Below are 20286 nucleotides of genomic sequence, written 5' to 3'. Positions count from 1 at the left end.
ACTGCCCTGGTCCCCAGCCTCTCCAACCCCATTATTCCTCGATGGAAACCCAAGTACCCACAATTATCATGCAGCGAAGAGATGGGAGGGACGGCGCCATCCACACGTTACAGCTTTCCAGTGGCAATCAGACAGGCTTCCAGGACATATCAGCTGTGCTGCAATAGCATTTACCCTAAATGGGGTTTCATTGAAACAGAGGATTTCATGGGTTACTAAACTCAGGCAAATCGAGATCATTAAGCAGTCTGGGAGGGCTCTGAGAGACAATTAAACAAAACAGGACATTTGCCTTCTGAGGCAAAGAGAAAGCATCTAAGCAGGTATGCCCCAGAACGTGCCAACTAAAGCACAGGGCTGACAGCGTTTCACAGAAACAGAGGATGTTTTAAGAATCCTACAACCACCCTGGGGTGTTTCCCCCATCGAAGCAGATTCTAATCAGAGAAAAACAGGACAATCCACAGCTAGCCACAAGGTGCTTGTAACTATTTATTGTGTTTGTGTCTCGGTTCAAAACTCCAATAGGAAAACCAATAAATACAATCACGAACTGCCCCATGCCAACACTGCATCGAGTTCCATACAGCGCGGCTTCCTAATGGAAGGACAAGAGCCTAGAGTGAGACCAGTGCTGTCTAGAAGACGTGGGGACCAGGGTTCCGCAAGAGGCTGCTGCTATCGACCCCGATTTGGTTTCTCTCGGTTGGCTGTAAACCCATCAAGTAGCCAGGTGGTAAATGGTTTGTAAAATTAGGAGAAGCTCGGCATCAATTCTTCTTTAAACGGGGATATTTTAGGAGATAGTAGCCACCAGTGTCGTCCCTGGGCCCCACGTCATACGACACTGACTAAAAGACATGTTCTCAGTGGTTGTGTGGCCTGCCCCTTCCTCTGCCCCGCCCACCAGCAGGGGCGTCTACTGTAGAACGGGGATTCTTGATGGTTTCATCTACAGACACGATAAGGCAAGCAGCCTCAGACGCCGCCGTCAGGGCGTTGATGCGCACAACGGCCGGCTCCCACACGTAGGCTTCAAAATTATCGGCGATATCTTCGTTGTTGATGTCCACGCCGTACCACATACCTCCCTGCGGAAGACAGCAGGAGGAAGGGTCAGTTACACAGCAAAATGTAGACAAGAGGACAGGGAGAAGGGAGATGGCTCCTATGTGCCAACGTACAGCAATTCTCCTCCTCATTAACCTCACTTGCAATCAGAAAGAGTCTTGCTTGAGGGAAGTATTAGCTCTTAGCACTTTCCATCTGCCAATTGCATTACAAACCATTAACTATGCCCCACACTGTCTCTGGCATTCACACCACTTAATGTACAGAGAAGCTAATGGAGAGAGATCAAAGTGTCCCCCACACCAGATCTCAGGAATTGCCAGCTCCTAGCACTGGGCACAGACTGCATGTTTCCTAACCAAAAGGTGCAATCACTTACCTTTTATATAGCATTTTACAAACTCTCCCCCACTATCAACCTCATGGCTAACACTGCTTAGATGCAGTCATCTCTGGGGTGGGACATGGCAAAGATCACAAACACTGCCCAACCGTTTGCTAGGAAGGGAAGAGCAATACTGCAGTCAAGTGAAAGTTCCAGGGGCACTTAAGGAGGCAACATATAATTGTCTGAACTGGAATCTGGCCAGGTTTGCATTTCATTGGAAAAGCACTATCAGCTTTTATAACCCATCACTTTAAGGTTTGAAATAGAAGACTCTCTCCTGACAAGGGATGCCTTTTCAAAAAGCAAATCAAAACCCCAGCAGCAGCTCTAAAAAAGTCACCCAAACACTGCGATCAAAAGGAAAATAGTTTCTCTTTATGACCAGCAGCAGATGTCTCATCGCATGTGAAAAAATACCACAGGACTTAATCAAAGAGGCGGCAACTGAAACAGTTACAATTGTATTATTGCTCTGTTCTGCATGCTTCAGAAATGCAGTGTTCTCTGTTCTCCCAGAAACACGTTCGTTCAAGGGGGCGAGCCCACCTGTGCATGTTTGGCTCTCAGTTTGTTCAGAATGTTGGTGGCATCAAAGCCGGCATTGTCACAGAGCTGGCGTGGAATGATCTCAAGGGCTTTAGCGTAAGCGCCTATCAGCAACTGCTGTTTGCCTGGAATGGTCCTGGAGTAGTCCCGGAGGTATTTCGAAAGTTCCATCTCTATAGCCCCACCGCCAGCAACAATGGAGTCGTTCTGAAACGGAGCAAGAGTAAAATGTTCCATTACCTTTCTCCAAATACAACGATTACACTGAAACCGTTACTGAATAGAGGAGAGCGCCCAGGACACAAAATTAACCTGTTACAGATCTGGTTGATGGCATTTCTGGATCTGGAGTGTCCACATCACGCAAGCCACCACCACCGTCAGGACAACCTGCCAGCTTTGCGGGTAGTTTCTGCAGAGGGCCAGAGGCTCCTCCAGGCTTGGGAGGAGATGCTCTAGAAGGGGAGCTTACCCTGCCACTGACACATGTGGGTGCCTTTTCTCCAGCTCCACGTTCTCTCAGGCCAGACACAGACCTGACTAGTAGTGAATGAAGTTACTTTCACTTCCATCAAGTGGTCAAAGAGGTGGCACAAACCTGAAGTGCTGCTTTTGCCAAGCAATCGCTTTGCTGCCGAGTGCGGCTACCAGCTATTTCTCCTGCATTTCCTTCGGTAAATCACAGATTGAGGAGTCTTTGCTAGAAGCAAATGGTTCAAAATCCTCAACTGTTTCCTCTTATGCCCCACAAGGCGCCTGTGCTCTGAGAACGCCTTACCTCAACGTATACTAACACAGCGGTAGCTAGACGCGTGACGTGCTATCCAGAAATGCCCACAAGCTATCAAAGATGACAAGCACATGAAGGGGGGGGGGGGGGGGGGGGGAGGGATACCAGACATGCAGATACAGATAAATATCACTGTCCCAGTGACCCTAGCCCTGACTCATATCAGTTGGCTAGCTGCTTGGAGAGTCACCAGGAGGCGTTTCAAGGAGGGGGCCGATGGCTTACGTCCAGCGTGGGGCAGGGCGGGAGTGAAAAAAGCCTTGAAGGAAGATGAGAGAGAAGCAGGCAAGTGTGTCAGGGGTACTCTGCTAAGGCACCATCCGAACCAAATGGAAGAGCCATTAGTGGATTCCTCATCACTCAGCTGACTGGGGTTAGTGCACACACACCCCGTTTGGGCAGAGGGCAGTTCTAGCCTCCAAGGCTGTGCTAGAGGAGAACGCCAGACAGTGGTCAAGGGTGGCTGACTTCCAGGGGCCTGTGTTACTTTGGGAACTGTCCCTTTGACGCTGGCCAGCTTTCTGTTCACTGCACTATGGGAGTGGAGACCCACAGTATTGCTTCTCCTGAGATGGCAGGATCCTTCTGCCCCTGAACAAACACGTTCACGCTTTCCTTGTCCCGCACACTTTCCCAAAACGCCCCTCTGCCCAGGTGCTGCACGGGATTTACCTCCTTGCTAAGGAAGGTAAGTTTCGGGTCCTAGACAGGCTGCGAGGGCCTTTCAAACAAAACCCTTAGCCTATGGCAAATGTAAACAGCTGGGCAACGTCTCCAGCTCCTCCATACCTTGATTGCTCTCCTGACTATCATGATGGCATCATGCAGGGACCGCTCAGTCTCTTCCATAAACTGCTCTGCACCTCCTCGCAACAGGAGCGTGCAAGTCTTGGCCTTTGGACAGCCTGTGAAGAAGTTGTACCTGCCGAGAGCAGAGCATGTCAAGGGTTAACACTGCCAGGATAACCAGCACCTGGGGCTCACCTACACAAACACGTGGTTTGCAGCAAGCCGGGGTGTAAGTCTGCCACGCGCTGACTGACTGCAGACCCTGCCGTCACATGCTAACAGTTCTGTAATGCGTTCTGACATAGCGTGCGTGGAAATGGGAGAGATCAAAACACACTAGAGAACTGTTAATGCATGGCCAAACGAGGTGCATCAGGCTAGCGCGCGGCAGACTTACCCCCCCAACTTGCTGCGAACTAAGTGTTCATCTAGACAAGTCCTTAGACAGCTTTGAAAGGTGCTTTGTGGGTGACCTGGCAAGAGAGAGATTCCTTTCCAAAGCTAAACACATCTGCAGCCCTTCTAACTTGTACTGTGATCCTGTTGAATCTCCAGCGAAACAGGGGAGGGCCAGATTAGTCTATGAATGGGATGCAAATTCTCCCGCAAATACCCAGTACTCCCCCCCCGCCCGAGTCTGTGCTGAAGCAGTTATCTGGAGAGACTTTCCTGGGGCCCCACAGGACTAAGTGGGGAGAAACAAACAGCCAGAGAGGTTAGGCTATTGGGAGTTGGTCCCCATTGGCTCTCTCCCTCGAGATGGGCCACAGGATGAAAACGCTAAAAACTCACTGAGGTATGGTATTAAGCTTTTGTACTAGCTGATGTACAGTGTTGCTGTGAGGTGTTAACACAGCTCCCCCACTCAACCCCAGAAGGGGCTGCATTTCGGTGCCGGGTGAAGGGATGCCTATATACTGTTTGCACATCGCTGCAGGAGCCTTTGGGATGAAAGTCACTATGTACGTACAAGACACTACATTAAGTCCACTGGCCCTCAAGAAGCGTGAGGAGGTGTGATACGCTTGGCCGGACGTCAAGCCAAAACATGGAGAAATACTCAAACATGCTGAGATTTCACCAGGTAAGCACTTTACCTGTCAGAAATCTTACTGTTACAGCAGTAACCTTCCAACACAAATTAAAGTGCCACATTACAATGAACAGTTCAAGCTACGGTATATTTACCTCTCTCCTCCAATCTGGGTCTCCTCGAAGAGTTCACACCGTCCCAGAACATCATCTGTCAGGGCATTAACGCTGGTCTGAATAGACCCACCACAGGCCTGCAACGTACGGACGAGACACGGTGGCTTTAGTGTAACAGCAGAGGGACAAGTTACTGTTCTGCACTGACAGCATAGTCACAGAGCCTTGTAACCGGCTGCCGTGACTGTGACCTCCTACTCCCAGGCCCGGAGCAGCCTGGGCTGTAGCCACCCCCAGGAGAAGGCTTAAGAAGCGACCAGCAAAAGAGACCAGACATGCCAGGGGCAGCACAGCCCCTAAATGAAGGGCTCGGAAAACCTGACTGTTACACCAGCGTAACCGAATCAGTTAAACCCCCCTCCTCACAACCGACAGGATTCTACTGGTACAAACACTGGGTAGAGAGCAGGCCGAAGCAGTAGACAGATCACATTGCGCTTACAGAGATCCTTTCGCTTGTGTTTAGCGGACACCCGTCCAGTGACAGAGGTTAAATATCCCACCCACTTACAGATGGATAAACTGAGGTACAGGTAAAGAAAGTGTAAGAAGGGCACTGAACTCCCAATCTCCCACTGGGATGTCATCCCTCAGGCTCCTTTGAAAATCCCAGCCTGAGTGACTTGCTCAAAGCCACCAAATGACAGTAGTAAAGTCAGCAAAAAGACGGCAGGAGTCCTATTCCAACCACTACGGCACAATCCCCCGTACAGTACAGCTTTTAATATGCTCCTCCGTGTATTAGCAAAGCATCAAATGGTTTAAAAGGTATTTTTAAATCTTCACTCGTAACGTCCCTTTCCTCATGCCATCTGCATTGTTAGTGCCGTGCCTTACGAGTGATCTGGCCAGCAGACAGGCAACCCCAGGCATTTCCCCCGCTTGCAACCTCCCCAAACCTGTCCCATGACACCTCTTGGGGCTGCAACCCCAGGTTGAGAAACACTGATCTAAATGAGTTGAGTACCCCCAGGGGTACTCACACACCCTGGGTTGAGAACCACAGGCTCACAGTTCAGTACAGGGCAGGGAGGGAGTGGAAAAAGCCTTGAAGGATTAATAGCAAATCTAAACCCTTTATTACAAAAATCGAAGTTACCATCATAGTCCTTTTGAGATCTTCTTCCGGAACTCGACCAGCACAAAACATGTCCCTGTCTGCAAAGTACTGAGTAGCTACGTCACCAATCGGAAGTTTGGACAAGACAACTTTGGCTCCCGACTTGTGGATTTTGTCTAACTTGTCATACAAGATGCTCCACTCTGCATCCACAATGGCCTGGTAATCCTAGCGGAAAAGAATTAGAGACAGTTTCATTACAAAGGATTGCAGATGCCATTGTAGGTTACCTGCACAGGGAGATCCCTTGTGAGACAAAAGGCAGGGATAATGCTGCTTTATGCAGCCTTGGAAAGATGTTCGCTTTACACGCTCACAGGCAATTTTAGGTCACTCATTTTTATAAGGAGACAGAGAATGTTACAAAGCTCAAAGCAGCATGACTAACAGATAAAGGGATTGGAGGAACTAACAGGAAGACAGTGACAGCTCAATGTATCTTGATAACAGGTGATTAATGGGGAGGAGAAAGGAAAGGTTGTACAAATATCTGAGCGTTATTTATAGAAAGGACAGGAGACTGTCTAATGCAGTTAGCACAAGGAACTAATATAGAATACACTACCACAGAGAAGAATGCAAATAGCAACTGATATTATCTTGTGCTTTTCCATAGGGCTCACACTTTACCAACCAGACACAAAAGAGTCACTCCAGCCATCACTAAAATGCAGCCACTGCTGGGTGGCAAGGGTTTAAACCGGGCACAGCAACGCTATAGAACCATTCCGGACAGAAAATAAAGAAAACCATTATTTGCTGGGACGGCCTGGAGAATTTATGGGGAACTGAGTAATTACCCAGACTGTAACATGGCCAAGACACCAAGATTAACCCCTCTATTCCCACATAAAATGCAAGGCGACCTCGAGTGACCCCAATTGCTGTGGGAACCAAAAATTAGGAACTCAGCCCTAAATTAAATTCTCAGCCCTAACACTGTCTCCCGGTGGTTTTGCCTTGAGCTTCCTCCCATGTGATGAGGGGGCCAAAGTGTACGGCGTCTGTATTTATCAGAAGCTACACATGCCCAGTGGCTAAGAGCGTCACCTTGTTTCAATGCACTATTTGACGCTCTAGTGATTTCCACACATGTATGAAAATCAGCACTCAGGACATTGGTCCGTTCCAGTTTATCGAGAGGGCCGGTCACTGGAATAGATGCAGCATGAGCCATGGGCTAGAGGCAGCGTTTCCCAAACTGTGGGTCATGACCCCGCCCACCCTGAGCACAGGGGGTGTCACAAGATGTGCACGCTGGGGCGGCTGCGTGCTCTGGCTACCGCTGCCTCGCTGTACCGTGGGCGCTGTGCGGAGACAGCGCTGGCTCTGCAGCGCACACAGGACAGTGCAGCAAGGTGACATCGACTAGCAGGAATGGGGCTCTCAGCTGCTGCTGCACCAATCCCAGGGGCAGCAGGGGGAGAGCCGAGCCGAGCCCAAGGGAGGTCGGCTGTTTTCTGGCCTGACCTTGTACAGGTTGTTGTCAGGTCCCGCTGGGTTTGGGTCACGGCTCTATCTCAGACCCCTGGGGTCACATTAACAGAGGTGAGTCCAAAGGGGACGTGGCATGAACAAGTTTGGGAATTACTAGGGTAGAGAAAAACAGAGTGGTACTGCCCTTTTCAGACTGGCCAGGGACAACTCAGCCGGGGGATGGCATGCTGGGTTTCAGGTGAAACAGCCTGCCCAGGTACATGGACCTTAAATAAGGCCAATGATGCATATCAATCCGAGCTGGTAAGACAAGGATACAGAGTGCAGTGATAGTTACGTGTGGAAGGGCAACAGGCCAACCCCGTCCAGGAGAGAACATCAGCTCTCCTCCACCAGAAGGTTTAGAAGAGGCTCCGAAATAATCAGAGAAGCCTCATTCTGCATTGGAAGTGCACGTTCGTTTCGGTCCTGATCTTTCCTTTCAGCTCTTACCTTCACGTTGTTGACTCTCACTTCAGCATTGTCTTTCTCTGCTTTGAGCTCTAGCTCGATGTTCAGCAGAGCGATCTTGGGGGACTTGTACTTTTTCGGCTGCATCTCAAACCCGGCATAAGAGAACGTTTTCTTAAAGGCAACTCCGGCCACCAGCTGGGACTCCTGAAAGAAGGGGGTTGATGTTGGGGGTTAGCCAGGCAGGGTTAACAAGCTCCTGCAGGAGGACTCCCTGCTTCAGAATTAGTGTACAAGTCAAAGCGCCATTTACCCTCCGACAGCTGTTTCTTTTGGTTAACCCACCCTTACAGAACCCAAGTGGCAGACATTTCTCTCCTCTGCCCAGGAAACCACCCTCTCCCAACAGATCCTTCCCAGCACACAAGATACCATCGCAAAAGGCACTATACAAAAACTCAGGCTCAACAGACAGCGCTCTCCAGTCTCTCTCTGGTGCCTTTCCCGTTTGTACCCTTTGAAGATGCCTACCCCTGCTCAACCACCTCCCTAAACTTGATCTTTTCTTGCCTTATTCTAGATTACAGCAATCTCGGGATGGGAGCTGCTAGGCACATGAGACTGGCTTGCCCAATGCTGCCCCCTAGGGTGGAATCTTTTTAACACTCCATGTTGGAAAAAAGTCATATGTCACATTCTTTCCCTTACTACATCTGTCTAACAACTCACTAGCTACCACGGGGACTTCTCCCAGGCAGGCTTTCCTGCAGGGTCAACTACCCCAGGAAAGTATAGTCTCAAGGTTATTGAGTTCTGCACCATTCAGAAAAATGCCAGTTTCCTTTCACAGCACTCCCTTCTCCTGCCCTCTGGGAGGAGTCAGGGCGCAGCTCCAGCCCTTGAGTTACAACAACCTCCTGTCTCTCCCCAAACTCAGCAAACACGCCGGCAGCTCCTATCCTGAGCATTCAGAACCCAGACGCAGCACGTCCATTGTGACCAGGAGGGGCTGCCAAAGCCACAAAAGCCTTCCCTAGGGTACATGAGCATGGCCCCCAAGGTGACCCAAAACCTCCACACAGCCTGGATGAGGAGTAACCTCAAGAGTTCAGCCGACACCCTGGAAAGCAGGATGCTGCACTATCCTCAGGCTCAAAGACCTGCCCTGCTAAACCCATCAAAACGGCCATCGTGAGAAAAAACTAGCCTCAAAACTTCAAAACCAAATTCAATGGCAAACAGCATCTGATAAAACTAGCTTCCATTCTCTGTAGCTCCTGCCAGAAACAGCTGAACTGATTTTCCTTAGAAAGGAAGGAAATAGGAGGGTCTCTCCCATCTGAGATCAGCCGAGGACTCTCTGAAATGCTAGCAGACCCTCAGTTAGGACTAGGGGCATGCAGAACCAATCTGTCTGGGTAAGATAATGGCGTAGTGATCATCTCTTTCCTCCATGGAAATGTTTGTGTGAAGTATTTACAGGCAGAAACAACCACAGAATAACAATTCACTCACTAGAGACTAGTACAGGCTCCAATTTTCAGTGGAGATATGCCACCTAACCCACCATCTACACGGGATTAAGATATAAAAGAGACTGAGACAGCACCAACCACCTCTTACCCCAGGAACTGTTTTCTATCGAGGTACGTAGGTTTAATACTATGAACCACAGGTGGTCAGATACCATGGTGAAGGGCACCGTATAAGAATCTAGGCCAGAGGTTCCCAAACTTATTTGGCCTACCGCCCCCTTTTCAGAAAAAAAATTACTCAGCGCCCCCCTGGAAATCTACCTTCTCTAAGCGAACAAACAGAAAGATGCAGTGACAAATTTGTGATCTTTTATGTATCTATATTTCTACCTACGTCCTACAATATAGTAAAGAAAGATGTGTTATTAGAATATCGCCCACGACATCAGGTATACAGTGGTTTTTGCGTAAGATGGCAAAAGACAACCAAACTAAAATACTAATGAAACTAATAAACTGGGTTTTGTTCTTTGCTCAGCATTAGATATATGTATTTGATATTAAACTGTCAAATATCAAACTAAATTTACCAAGAAATAATTAATTAAAAAATAATCAATATGCAATTAAAATCAGTTAATAGTTTTAATTTAGTTTGCCCTTATTTAAATAATTGTTCCTTATTAACACACACCTTATTTACCAATTAACACAGATGATTCGATAGATATAAATAAATGTTAATAGTTAATAGTTTTTTTACGATTTCATTCCCGTTTTCGTTAATATTGTAATAAAAAATGACAAATATATCGACTGTACACTTCAAATAGTACTGTACCGCCACAAGCCTGCTACGATTTTATTATTACTAAGCACTAGAGACACAAACGTACGGTAGATATGTAAGAAAATGTATAAAAATACTCACGTGTAAATTGCTGTTTTATTGAAACAACAATAATACAATTTGCTTTGTATGTGATCCGTAATCCGTAAAGATCGAAGGAATTGAATATGAATAAAAAATTTTAAATACTTATTGCACTATTGTTAACTGCTTTTTACGCAAGTCAGAAACAATCTAAATTAGATTTCATACATGTCGCCTATTTATAGTATCGTATTGTAAACAAGTCATTACACGCACATATTCCTGCCGATGCATGCTGGACTTCCCGACAATGCGCGACACGCTCGCCTGCCAACACTTGCTTGTTAAGAGCTGTTGGCGGACTTGACACCTGATCGGTTATAATTTGTGAATTTATTTGGAAAATAAAGTAATCACTGCAACTTTAACTCTATGTTACACAACAGATGAAACATGTACGAACGGTTTTTCAAAATTTTCTTATATTCTTTCTTTATGCTTCCACCGCCCCCTTATTTTTATTCAACACCCCCCAATTGCACCCGAGGCTACTACTGCCCCCCTGGATCGTTCCAGCGCCCCCCAGGGGGCGGTATCGCCCACTTTGGGAACCTCTGATCTAGGCAAACAAATGGAAATGGACAACCCTTCGCAGCTCATATAGTCCATTACCCCTGGCCAATTCAGGATGAGTCCCCTTGCAGTATGTAAGCAAGGATGTTAGTTACTTCTGGAACCAAAGAAATGTAAGAACTACCACTTGGATAAGGGCTGAAGACCCAACTTCTCCACTGCCTTGTGGAGTCCTTCATCCCCGCATGAAGAGGGTGTAGTGAAAGCTAGAAACACAGAAGTCACCACTACCATCAGTGGTAGCACTGCACACCTGCTTTGTACAAAGGCAGTGCTGTAGAGGATCTGGACGGTAGGTGTGCAAAGAAACACAACCCTACCCACTCCTGCCTGTTTGCGAACTGAAGTGGGGAATTACAGAGAGAAGGCAAAACAAGGAACCATTGGCTAGTTTGGGGGATGTCTGTGCCAGGGTTTTCATGCCCAAGAGTAGGAGCAAATGATTAGGGCTCTAAGGGATGTGCACAGGCCAGCCATGGGGTTTTCTTTGCTGTGTAGACAAACCCTAAGAACTCCTCTGTGCTAACAGGAGACTCAGACAGAACTTACTTCCAGGGCACCTCCCTGCACCTTCTTTATTCCAATCATTTTGAGCTGCAACAACTCATCAAGCATCATGACGGCATCTACCACCATCCGGGAGAAGAAGTCCTTCTGCTGGGAGATCAGCTTGGAGTTGAGGGCTGTGGCTGCACATTTCTCCAGCAGACGTCTTTGCTCGCTGCAAGAGAAAAGAAAAGTCACATCTTGCACGTCTTAGTGCCCTTTGCCAGATCGCAAAGCATTTCATGTGCATTTCTTAAGCCTCACTTCCCCCTCCAGCCCAAGTGAGGAAGCATTAGCCCCCTTTTACAGAGAGGGAAACGGAGGCACACAGCGTTTAAGGCCCAAATTTTCAGAAAGGGCCTCTCTAATTTACAGAGCTCCGCCTCAGAGACCATGGGTCCACATGTCAGAAGTGTTCAACACCCACAACTCCAACCAAAGTCCACGGAAGCCACCAGCGTTCAGCTGCTCTGAAACACAGACCCCGAGGATCTCAAATGGGGCACCCAAACTAGAGGCCATTTTGAAACCTTTGGCTTATGCTACTTGTTAGAGGTTGTAAGAGGGCAGGAAACAGAACTCAGGAGGGACCTGAACTCACTGCTATGTTTACTAACGGTTACCAGAACGACTGTATTTTGCATCCACTGACGGATGTGCAAGGGCTTCCCCCACAGTCAGTAGGAATGATAAAAACCATTCAGTGTGCAACATTCCCTCCTCGTTAGAGCAGCTCAGTTCATTAGGGACAACGGCTGCCCACAGGGGTACATAGAGCGAGGCACATAATAAGTGGCCTGATTTTCAGAGACATGCTGAGCATCTAAGACGCTTGCTGATTTCAGCGGGAGCTGCAGGTGGTTCAGTACCCAGTGTGAAAAAGCAGGCCATTTATTTAGGCGCCTAGCATTATGCACCCAAGCTGGCGAACAACGGCCTAGATACTTTTCTGAAGTAGCAGCCTTGGAGAGAGAGCACAGCATCTTCTTCGGCAGACCTACAGATTCCAAATTCAGAGCAAAATCTAGCTGTGGCTGCAGCTGCTGATCCCAGATCTGAATTTGGCCTGGAATCTTCAACCCAGGATCACATAAAGTTCAGCAAAAAACAACTTTAAAATGCCTCTGAATCAACGAGGCACTTACTGGGGCGGAGATACCACCTAGTCACAATATAGGCGTCTCAAACTCAAACGGGAACTTACGCTTTATCTTCCTTCTTCACCGTCACTGCAATCTCTTTGATCTTATTTACAGCCTGTCAAAACAAAAGCCAGTCACTGAAATTAGTGACTCACATTTAAGAATGTGATCAGCCCTGCGGCAGATTCTTGTATTTGTATATCAACCTTCATTGCTACTTTTGATGCAGTTGAAATTTTAAGTACAGAAGAATGGCCCTAGTGGGACAGACCAATGGTCCATCTAGCCCAGTATCCTATCCCTGGCAGGGGCCGCAGCCAGATGCTTCAGAGGGAACGAACAGAACAGGGCAATTCTGAGTGATCAATCCTGTCGTCCAGTCCCAGCTTGTGACAGTTGGAGAGTTAGAGACACCCAGAGCATGGGGTTGCATCACTGACCATCTTGGCTAAGAATACTGCTATCCACGTATTTCAGCTACTCTACTGCTTCCACCAGTAATCAAGAACCATCTCCTTAAACATCGCTGCTCGGCAAGAAACCCAGGATCTAGACTATCACTGGAACTGCTCAAGCAGTGATAGGAAACCAGCTCTAGATGCAGATGAGATATGCTGAAGCCATGTGTGTAACTCAAGCGCACATTTAAGTGCGAGCAAAATTCCTATGGACGCAGAGGATGGGGGAGTAAACTATTTTCACTTCCTTTTTAAAAGGACTACATTCCCCGATGCTCCCTCCAAAACACGGTTCTGACAATGTTGGGACAGCACCCTGAAGTGAGTCTTTGGGCATTTTAAGTCAGATCTCCCACATTCGGCCAGGCTAAGAAAGAAGCCGTTGTAAAGTCCCTAGTAGTAACAACGGAGATGAGATCTAAAGTCATAAAGGCTTACTGGCTGCTGTTGTGTTTTAAAGAATCCAGCTGATATTTTGCAGCGGGGTGGAAGGGATTGTTACTGCTCATGCTACTCTCCCCAGCCCCCAATCCAGTTTAGAGATGATTTTTGCCAGAATCACTGTCCAAGATGTTCTAGACAACTATGCAATTTTGTGGTAACAAACAGACTCCCCACTAGCCCAGGCATTTCCCTACCAGCTCGGTTGCAGTGCGGAAGGCCCGGATGATGATCTGAGGATGCACACCTTCCTCCACGTAGGGCTTCACTTGTTTCAGGAATTCTGCAGCTAGCATAGTCACAGAGGTCGTGCCATCGCCAACCTGCAACACCACAACGCAGTTTGTTCACATCACTATCACATCTTAAAGGTTCTACATTAGCACAAGATCATCAAACCCAAAAAGCAGAGCAGTTTCAGAAAGACATCCCATCCTTAAGCATGAGGTGTACATACTTTGAACGCAAACATGGACATGTGACTTAGACACTTATGCTGCCAGCGCCTTCCAGAGACCTGAGCAACACACAAGGCCCCACTTGGTATCCCAGCATTTCATAGTACGCTTCCTCTGTCCTCATGTGTTTATGCTTCAGAAGCACAGCTGATCACATTCATACCTCTGCATCCTGAGATTTGGCAATGTCCACTAATGTCTTAGCAGCAGGGTGGACGACATCAAGAAGTTTCAGGATTGTGGCGCCATCATTTGAGATAGTTGCTTTCCCTATGGTTTTAGAAAAAGAGTTAAGTCCAAAGTTCCTGACTGAAGACACCTGCCTTCCCGCTCCAAAAGTAGGTGTTAACTCCAGCATTTGAGGGAGTTATTTAGAACTCAAGGCCAGTTAGATTAATATGTTGATTAGTTTAACACACCAGGAAGCCTCACCCCGCTTCACTCTATTTTCCTTTTCAGGAAAAATTGGGCCCCTGGCTTTTACTGGGATAGAAAGGTTTCCATAAATTCTCTAAATGCCTGATTCCTGCACCATGAGCTTTGCCATTGACTTCAATGAGCAGAGAATGAAGCCCTAAATCTTCATTGAAGACAAATGACTGTCCCTCAATAGCATTTGGAACATGATCTCTGCTGTATTTCCACACATTCCCACAAGTTGAAAGTGACTGACTACTGCCTACAAATCAGATGAAAAGGACAGGAAATTGCCACAGTGGGTTAATGCAATAACTTTTCATAGAAGGAAACTGTTGTTAAGTGTTGAAGGCTGCCTCAGTACTATGGTTTTTTAAATTAATGGAGATATCCTATCTCCTAGAACTGGAAGGGACCTGAGCGCTTCTGTCCTTGGAGCTCCCATGTTCTCACTACTAACAGCAGATAATGCAGTCTGCTCATTCAGATGTTACTCAAAGAAAGACCACAGACTTGGTTCAGTGGAGAAGGTGCTCGGCCAAGTTTATTGTCAACGAAGCACAGTACTAGCTCCCTGAATCTATGTCTCAGGTACACAAACACATGCATGCTCATTACAATGGACTCAGCTCAGTCAGCAGTGGGACTTTCTGCGGCCCTCTCGGTTGGACAAAGGGTTAAGGCGAGGTAGCCCAACATTTACAGACTGAGATAAACAAGTTGCATACCACCTTACGTATTTCATAACATCTATTTTTTACCTCTCCTTGTTCCTGATATTTTGGACAAAACGTTCGTATTCATTATTTTGTCAAGCCATCTTATCTTGTACTAGATTGGGATGTAGCTGTACTAGCTGGAATATATTTACGTAAATATCCAGTGCCTAGTACACTAGCAGCAACTTTGCCAAGTTCATGTACTAGACAGTGAACTTGTAAGCATCTGCTTTAATACATGGCCTGACTTTGGTTCACAGCCTCTGGTTCAGGCCTCAGATCTCGCATCAGGCTCTCTCTCTCTACCAGACACCTGGGCTTAGTTGTGAAACAAAAGAAAGTAAGTTCAGCAATGTCAGTTCACTCCCTGCTCAGGCACAGCACATCCATAAAGAGCCAAACAACTCGGCACTGCAGGCCATCTCTGGCTGAAGACGGGTTCATAACAAGAGAGGCAAATATCTCCAACAGCCGGTGATGAGGCACTAGATGGGGAGGGCTCTGTGTTACTAAAAAGAACTCTTTCCCAGATGTCTGGCTGGTGGGTCTTGCCCACATGCTCAGGGTTTAACTGCTCGCCATATTTGGGGTCAGGAAGGTATTTTGCCCCGGGTTAGGCTGGCAGACACCCTGGAGGTTTTGTACCTTCCTCTGCAGCCTGGGGCACGGGTCACTTGCAGGTTTAAACTAGTGCAAATGGTGGATTCTCTGTAACTTGAAGTCTTTAGACCAGGGGTGGGCAAACTACGGCACACGGGACCGTCCTGCCCAGCTCCTGAGCCCCTGGCCTTTCCCCTGCTGTCCCCCCTCCCCTGCAGCCTCAGCTCACCGTGCCAGCAGCACGGCTGGCTCCACCCGGGCGGCGCGGCTCAGGGGTGAAGTTAGGGTGCCCTGGCACGCCCCCCCCCAACAGGGGGCCCCAGGGCCAGGCACTTGGGCAGCTCAGCATTGGCACACACCCCCACACGGGGGGGGGAGGGGGGGCTCTGCACTGCGGGGGGAGGGGAGCAGGCAGGCGGTGCGGGTGGCAGGAGCACGGGGAACGCGACCGGAGGACTCAGGAGGAGTATCGGACGGCTGCGCAGCCGGCCAGAGAGAAGTGGCACTTTGAAGGGGAAAGCACCGCTTCTCTCTGGCTGCGCAGCTGCCCCTGCTCCTTCTGAGTGCTCCGCCCATGTTCTCAGGGCTGCATTCCAAAAGGGGCTGGGGGGAGGGCCCAGGGAGGCGGTTAGGGGACAGGGAGGGGGGGTTGGATGGGGGTGGGGTCCTGAGGGCGGTCAGGGGCAGGGGGTTCCAGGAGGGGGTGGTCAGGGGACAAGGAGCAGGGGGGGTTGGATGGGTCGGGGGTTCTGAGAGGGGCAGTCAGGGGCTGAGAAGTGGGAGGGGGCGGGACAGGCTGTTTGGGGAGGCACAGCCTTCCCTACCCGGCCCTCCATACCGTTTTGCAACCATGATGTGGCCCTCGGGCCAAAAAGTTTGCCCACCCCTGCTTTAGACCACGATTTGAGGACTTCAGTAACTCAGCCAGAGGTTATGGGTCTATTACAGAAGTGGGTGGATGAGATTCAGTGTGCCGGATGATCATGATGGTCCCTTCTGACTTGAGAATGGGGGCAAGGTAAGCGTGATGAGGTCTATGAATGCTGGGTTTAACTTGTGGTTTGATGGGGGGGCGGGGGGTGCACTATCAACTTTAGCTCTAAATTAGCCAATCTTTAGTTTGGGTTTTTCCCCCCTTCTCGAACACAGAAGTACCATATAGTATGTATCGTGCAGGGACGTTATTTGTTAGTCAGTCAAAAGCCACTGCCTTACATGTGGTAACACTGAAGCATTAAGAGGCAGCACTAGGAAGTCATGATACGTACCTCTGTCATCCACAATAAGTTTGTCCATGCCCCGGGGGCCAAGGGTGGTGCGAACAGCTTCTGCAATAACCTGGCAAGCACTGATGTTACTGAGAAGCTGGGGAATTCCTTGGGAGGTATCTGTGCCTTCCTTCAACAAGATAACTGGTGTGGGCTGAAAAGACAACATACGTTAGCCAATGCCTTGCTCAGATTTTAATAGGCCAACTAGTCACCTTAAAAATAACTGTGCATATCAATATTTTAACCTTTCTAGGTCAGCTAATTAGTATTATTCAATAAATCATTTTTCCTGATGGGAACAATTTAGGAAATCATTTCATTGTATTTGAGTGTCACTGCTTGCAATTATAAAAAATAAATAAATTAATTAATGGAGATATCCCATCTCCTAGAACTGGAAGGGACCTTGAAAGGTCATTGAGTCCAGCCCCCTGCCTTCACTAGCAGGACCAAGTACTGATTTTGCCCCAGCTCCCTAAGTGGTCCCCCTCAAGGATTGAACTCACAATCCTGGGTTTAGCAGGCCAATGCTCAAACCACTGAGCTATCCCTTCCCCCCTTCCATATCTAAGGCTGAAACCAAAGTCTACCCCTGCCTTAGGCTCTATAAATCTGAAGATTGGATGTTTTAGAACTAAGGATTTCCATATTTTTCAGCTGTTCGGGGGTTTTCTTCTGAATTTCATCTTGACCTTGAATTTCTTGAGTTTCTAATGCATGTAGTTCACTACGCTTGTAAGCAGTTTTTGGTTTTTTAACCTTTACATTACTAAGCTGGATTCAACCTTAATTTAGATTTGTCTGAAAAATACAACTAACATGAAGGATAACCAAGACTCAGGGAGGATCCATTTCCTTCTAGAATACAACCATCATTCAACAAACGCAGGTTAATGAGCAGATCCCGTTAACATTCAATCTGGTTACCTGCCGTGGATATGTTCTGTAACCCTCCTCAGAGGCTGAATTCCTGGCCCCTCCCCCTTCAACAGCATGAAGCACAATGAAATGAGTTCCCTTCCAGCTTCAACTCTGCACTAGGCACACAGTATCCATACTACTGCAACAGCTGTCAGCAGTGCTGAAATGCTAGGCAGGTAGCGCGGATGGGCAAAGGCATTTCTACCTCTTTGTCACGTAAACTTGTTGAGAGATTTTTCATGACGCCGTGGTATGAACACCTGAGCCCTTCTACTCTTGCACTGCTGCTGCCACCAGCACAGCTGTATCCATTGTTGGTGGTAACCGAAATGCAGATAATGAGGCCTGATCGACACAAGAAAATTAGGGCATAACAGCATCACTCAGGGATGTGAAAAATCCACACTGGAGGGGCTTAGTTAAGCCAACTAAGTCCCTGTGTGGAAAGCACTAGGTCAACAGAAGAATTTTTCCATGGACCTAGCTACCACCTCTGGGGGAGGCGGATTACCTATGCTAATGGGAGAACCCCTAACATTGGCATAGGTAACGTCTACATGGGATCTACAAAAATGGTATGGGATAGGGAACAGCTTCCCTATGAGGAGAGATTAATAAGATTGGGACTTTTCAGCTTGGAAAAGAGACGACTAAGGGGGGGGATATGATAGAGGTCTATAAAATCATCACCAGTGTGGAGAAAGTAAATAAGGAAGTGTTATTTACTCCTTCTCAGAACACAAGAACTAGGAGTCACCCAATGAAATTAATAGGCAGCAGGTTTAAAACAAACAAAAGGAAGTATTTCTTCACACAGCGCACAGTCAACCTGTGGAACTCTTTGCCAGAGGATGTTGTGAAGGCCAAGACTATAACAGGGTTCAAAAAATAACTAGATATGTTCATGGAGGATAGGTCCATCAATGGCTATTAGCCGGGATGGGCAGGGATGGTGTCCCAACCTCTGTTTGCCAGGAGCTGGGAATGGGCGACAGGGAATGGATCACTTGATGATTCCCTGTTCTGTTCGTTCCCTCTGGGGCACCTGGCAATCGCCACTGTCGGAAGACAGGGGACTCAGCTAGATGGACCTTTGGTCTGATCCAATCGGGCCGTTCTTATGTTCTATGTTAATCCTTTTGTAACAGTCTCTGCCTGCACGTTCCTAGGGCTGCCTTAAGCTTAGCCAGGGCTAAGTGCCCTCCTCAGAGATGACAGGTCTGAGGTTTACAGTGCAGCCCCCCTGATCTGAACAACTTGAGGACAGCAGGTGTCAGAATCAAAATGAGCCACGCCCATCTCCAACAGAACGGTGGGGCCCACAATGACTGCGGCTCCCAACATGCTCCGCCTTGCCCACAGCAGCCAAACTGGGCAATCACGTGCTGTAACGGAGAGGTAGCCTGAGGACTACAGATCCCAGCATGCAATGGTTTGAGCAGCCATAGGGACAGGGTACCAGTTGTAAGACCCAGAGGCTTCCTTCACCTTCCCCGCCGTTTCGACCTACACACTACAATCCCCAGCATGCAATGCGCCGCTGGCTCCCCCAGCTCGGAAGCAAGGTCGCGCGCGTTGCCTGATGTGACTGGTAGTCCCTGCGAGGCCACCGTTCGCCCACCGTAACCAGGCTGTCCGGAGCCCCCAAGACCCCCCCCTCTCAATGGGCTGCTCCAGGACCAGGCCGCAGCGCCCCTCGCCCTTACTGCCGCCGGGCTGTGCTGAGAGGCGGGGCGGCGGCTCCGGATCCCCGCCGCTCCGGCTAGAGCTCGCCATCCCCCACAAATAACGGCTGGTCACGGCCGGCCAGAGCCCGCCGGAGGCGGGGGAGCCGCCGTCGGGCCGGGAGGGCCTATCCCCGGGGCGGATGGCGGCGGATGGGCCGGGCCGCGCCGATCCCACTCACCATCATTTTGACGGAACGTCTCGTACGGTTCCTCCAGCAGCGGGGGTTGCAGGTCCCACAATGCACTGCGTTCGCGCAGAAACTTCCCGAGGCTGCGGGAGGAGTTCTAACAGGAAACGGGCGGTTCCGCCCTGCTCCAACTCTATGGTTGGGAGCTAGCGGCCGGCTCGGGCCGGCGTCCCTTCCTTCCCTCAGCTGACCATAGAGATGCAAGGCTGGGGGGAGGGTCAGTGTGTAGCTCATTATCTGGCAGGTGGGGGAGAACTAGTGGGGCTCACTATCTGGCAGGTGGGAGCGAATATTGGTAGGGCTCATTATTTGGCAGGTGGGGGAGTACCGGTGGGGCTCACTCTCGGCAGGGGGGGGGAGTACCGGTGGGGGCTCACTCTCGGGGGGGGCTCACTCTCGCCGGTGGGGGCTCACTCTCGGCGGGGGGGGGGAGTACCGGGGGGGCTCACTCTCGGCGGGGGGGGGGGAGTACCGGGGGGGCTCACTCTCGGCGGGGGGGGGTAGTGCCGGTGGGGGTTCACTCTCGGCGGGGGGGGAGTACCGGGGGGGCTCACTCTCGGCGGGGGGGGGAGGACCGGTGGGGGCTCACTCTCGGCGGGGGGGGGGGGAGGACCGG

At 49.2% G+C, this 20286-nt stretch overlaps 1 protein-coding gene across 3 annotated transcripts in view; it reads right to left on the bottom strand.

Annotated features, from left to right (window-relative positions):
• Window positions 1–474: 474 nt before the first annotated feature.
• Window positions 475–20286, bottom strand: part of CCT7 (chaperonin containing TCP1 subunit 7) — a 25602-nt gene continuing 5790 nt past the window's right edge. Inside the window, exons 1-12 of one of the 3 annotated variants that reach the window (XM_054029159.1) lie at window positions 19662–19768; window positions 16832–16985; window positions 13991–14097; window positions 13567–13692; window positions 12533–12585; window positions 11332–11503; window positions 7843–8007; window positions 5893–6081; window positions 4773–4870; window positions 3585–3717; window positions 2006–2212; window positions 475–1091 (exon numbers count right to left, since the gene is read on the bottom strand). In XM_054029159.1, coding sequence (XP_053885134.1) covers window positions 867–1091; window positions 2006–2212; window positions 3585–3717; window positions 4773–4870; window positions 5893–6081; window positions 7843–8007; window positions 11332–11503; window positions 12533–12585; window positions 13567–13692; window positions 13991–14097; window positions 16832–16985; window positions 19662–19667 — 1635 coding nt within the window. In that variant the 5' untranslated portion in view covers window positions 19668–19768 and the 3' untranslated portion in view covers window positions 475–866. Of the gene's footprint in view, window positions 1092–2005; window positions 2213–3584; window positions 3718–4772; window positions 4871–5892; window positions 6082–7842; window positions 8008–11331; window positions 11504–12532; window positions 12586–13566; window positions 13693–13990; window positions 14098–16831; window positions 17001–19661; window positions 19769–20286 lie in introns of those variants that run through there. The other 2 variants (XM_054029161.1, XM_054029160.1) reach the window with 2 other exon arrangements.

The sequence above is a fragment of the Malaclemys terrapin genome, chromosome 5, assembly GCF_027887155.1.
Source record: "Malaclemys terrapin pileata isolate rMalTer1 chromosome 5, rMalTer1.hap1, whole genome shotgun sequence".
Classification (NCBI taxonomy): domain Eukaryota; kingdom Metazoa; phylum Chordata; order Testudines; family Emydidae; genus Malaclemys; species Malaclemys terrapin.
The sequence above is the reverse complement of the archived record's forward strand: the minus strand, read 5'-3'. Positions and strand labels throughout refer to the sequence as shown.